General features: G+C 38.5%; 1 protein-coding gene across 1 annotated transcript; it reads left to right on the top strand.

Annotated features, from left to right (window-relative positions):
• Positions 1–1,026, top strand: LOC106309253. The gene has a single exon (XM_013746300.1). It carries the CDS (start codon positions 1–3, stop codon positions 1,024–1,026), a length of 1,026 nt encoding a protein of 341 aa, XP_013601754.1.
• The last annotated feature ends 344 nt before the right edge of the window (positions 1,027–1,370 follow it).

A 1,370-nucleotide genomic window follows, 5' to 3' on the forward strand; every position in this document is an offset into this window, starting at 1 on the left:
ATGGCAAAAATCGAGAAACTTCAGTTTCCGGCATTGGAAGTAACTGGGACAAACTACACGGCATGGGTTACAAACATGGAGCTTCATCTAGATTCTGAGGAAATACTCGGAACAATAAAAGATGGCAATATATCAACCTCTCATGAAAAGGCTAAGGCCGTGATATTTTTGAGAAGGCATCTAGATGAAAATCTTACGCATGATTATGCGAGAACCAAAGATCCCTTAGATCTTTGGAAAGCTCTGAAGGAGAGGTTTGATAACCAAAAGAAAATTACTCTCCCCCATGCACTCGATGAGTGGAAAAATCTACGATTTCAAGATTTTGAAAAAGTGGAAACGTACAATTCCGCTATATTGAGAATAGCGGCGCAATTAGATTATTGCGGTAAGCCTGTCTCGGAAGCAGAAATGCTCGAGAAAACTTACCAAACGTTCCACAAAAATCATTATGTTCTACAAGAACAATATAGAAATTGTGGGTATACGAGGTTCTCTGAACTCGCTGTGGCGCTTATAATAGCGGAGAGAAATAATGAACTCCTCATTAAAAACCACAATGCCCGACCCACGGGAACCAAAGCATTTCCTGAGGTAAATGCAACGGATATAAAAAATCCGGAAAAAGGAAATTATTCCTATCGTGGGCGTGGTCGTGGCCGTGGTCACAATCGTGGTTTTGGTCGTGGTTGTGGTTATCGATTTAACCGCAACCATGAAAGGAGTAACAACCCAAGAGGAAGGGGATCCAACACATGGAATCGATCTGATCGGGTAAAAGGAAAAGAAACCCAAGAAAACCCTACTCATAAAAATGAGAACGTCTGTTACAGATGTGGATCGAAGGGACACTGGTCTCAAGTATGTCGAACTCCTCGGCATCTATGCCAATTGTACCAAGAATCTATTAAAGGCAAGGCAAAGGAAGTATATCTCAATGAACACCTTGTGGGTACAACATCGACATACCTCGAATCCTCTGACTTTATGGGAGATTTCGACGAGGCCACTCATCAAAATATTTGAAGTGCTTGTACTGATCAAGCTTAATAATGCCTAGTGATGCCATAAAATATTATGTATTTCACTTTCAGAATAATGTTGTATTTCAAAATATCTAATGTATAATTATTGTGTACTTGTTATTGATGCATAATATGTTTACTTATGAAAGTTTTTTTTCTTTATTAATATTAACTGTGTGTTACAGAAATGGATAAGAAAGCAAATGGAACAACAACTAAACAAATTGGTAGAGAAGTTTGCATGCCAGATAGTGGCACAACGCACACTATACTGAAGGATAAGAGATATTTCTCTACTTTAAAGTCAGTAAAAATGACTGTAAACACAATATCAGGTCCTACAGA

Source organism: Brassica oleracea, chromosome C8 (genome assembly GCF_000695525.1).
Source record: "Brassica oleracea var. oleracea cultivar TO1000 chromosome C8, BOL, whole genome shotgun sequence".
NCBI classification, from domain to species: domain Eukaryota; kingdom Viridiplantae; phylum Streptophyta; class Magnoliopsida; order Brassicales; family Brassicaceae; genus Brassica; species Brassica oleracea.

Coding starts and splice junctions, on each gene's coding strand:
- LOC106309253 (XM_013746300.1), top strand. CDS start 1: ATGGCAAAAATCGAGAAACTTCAGTTTCCGGCATTGGAAGTAACTGGG.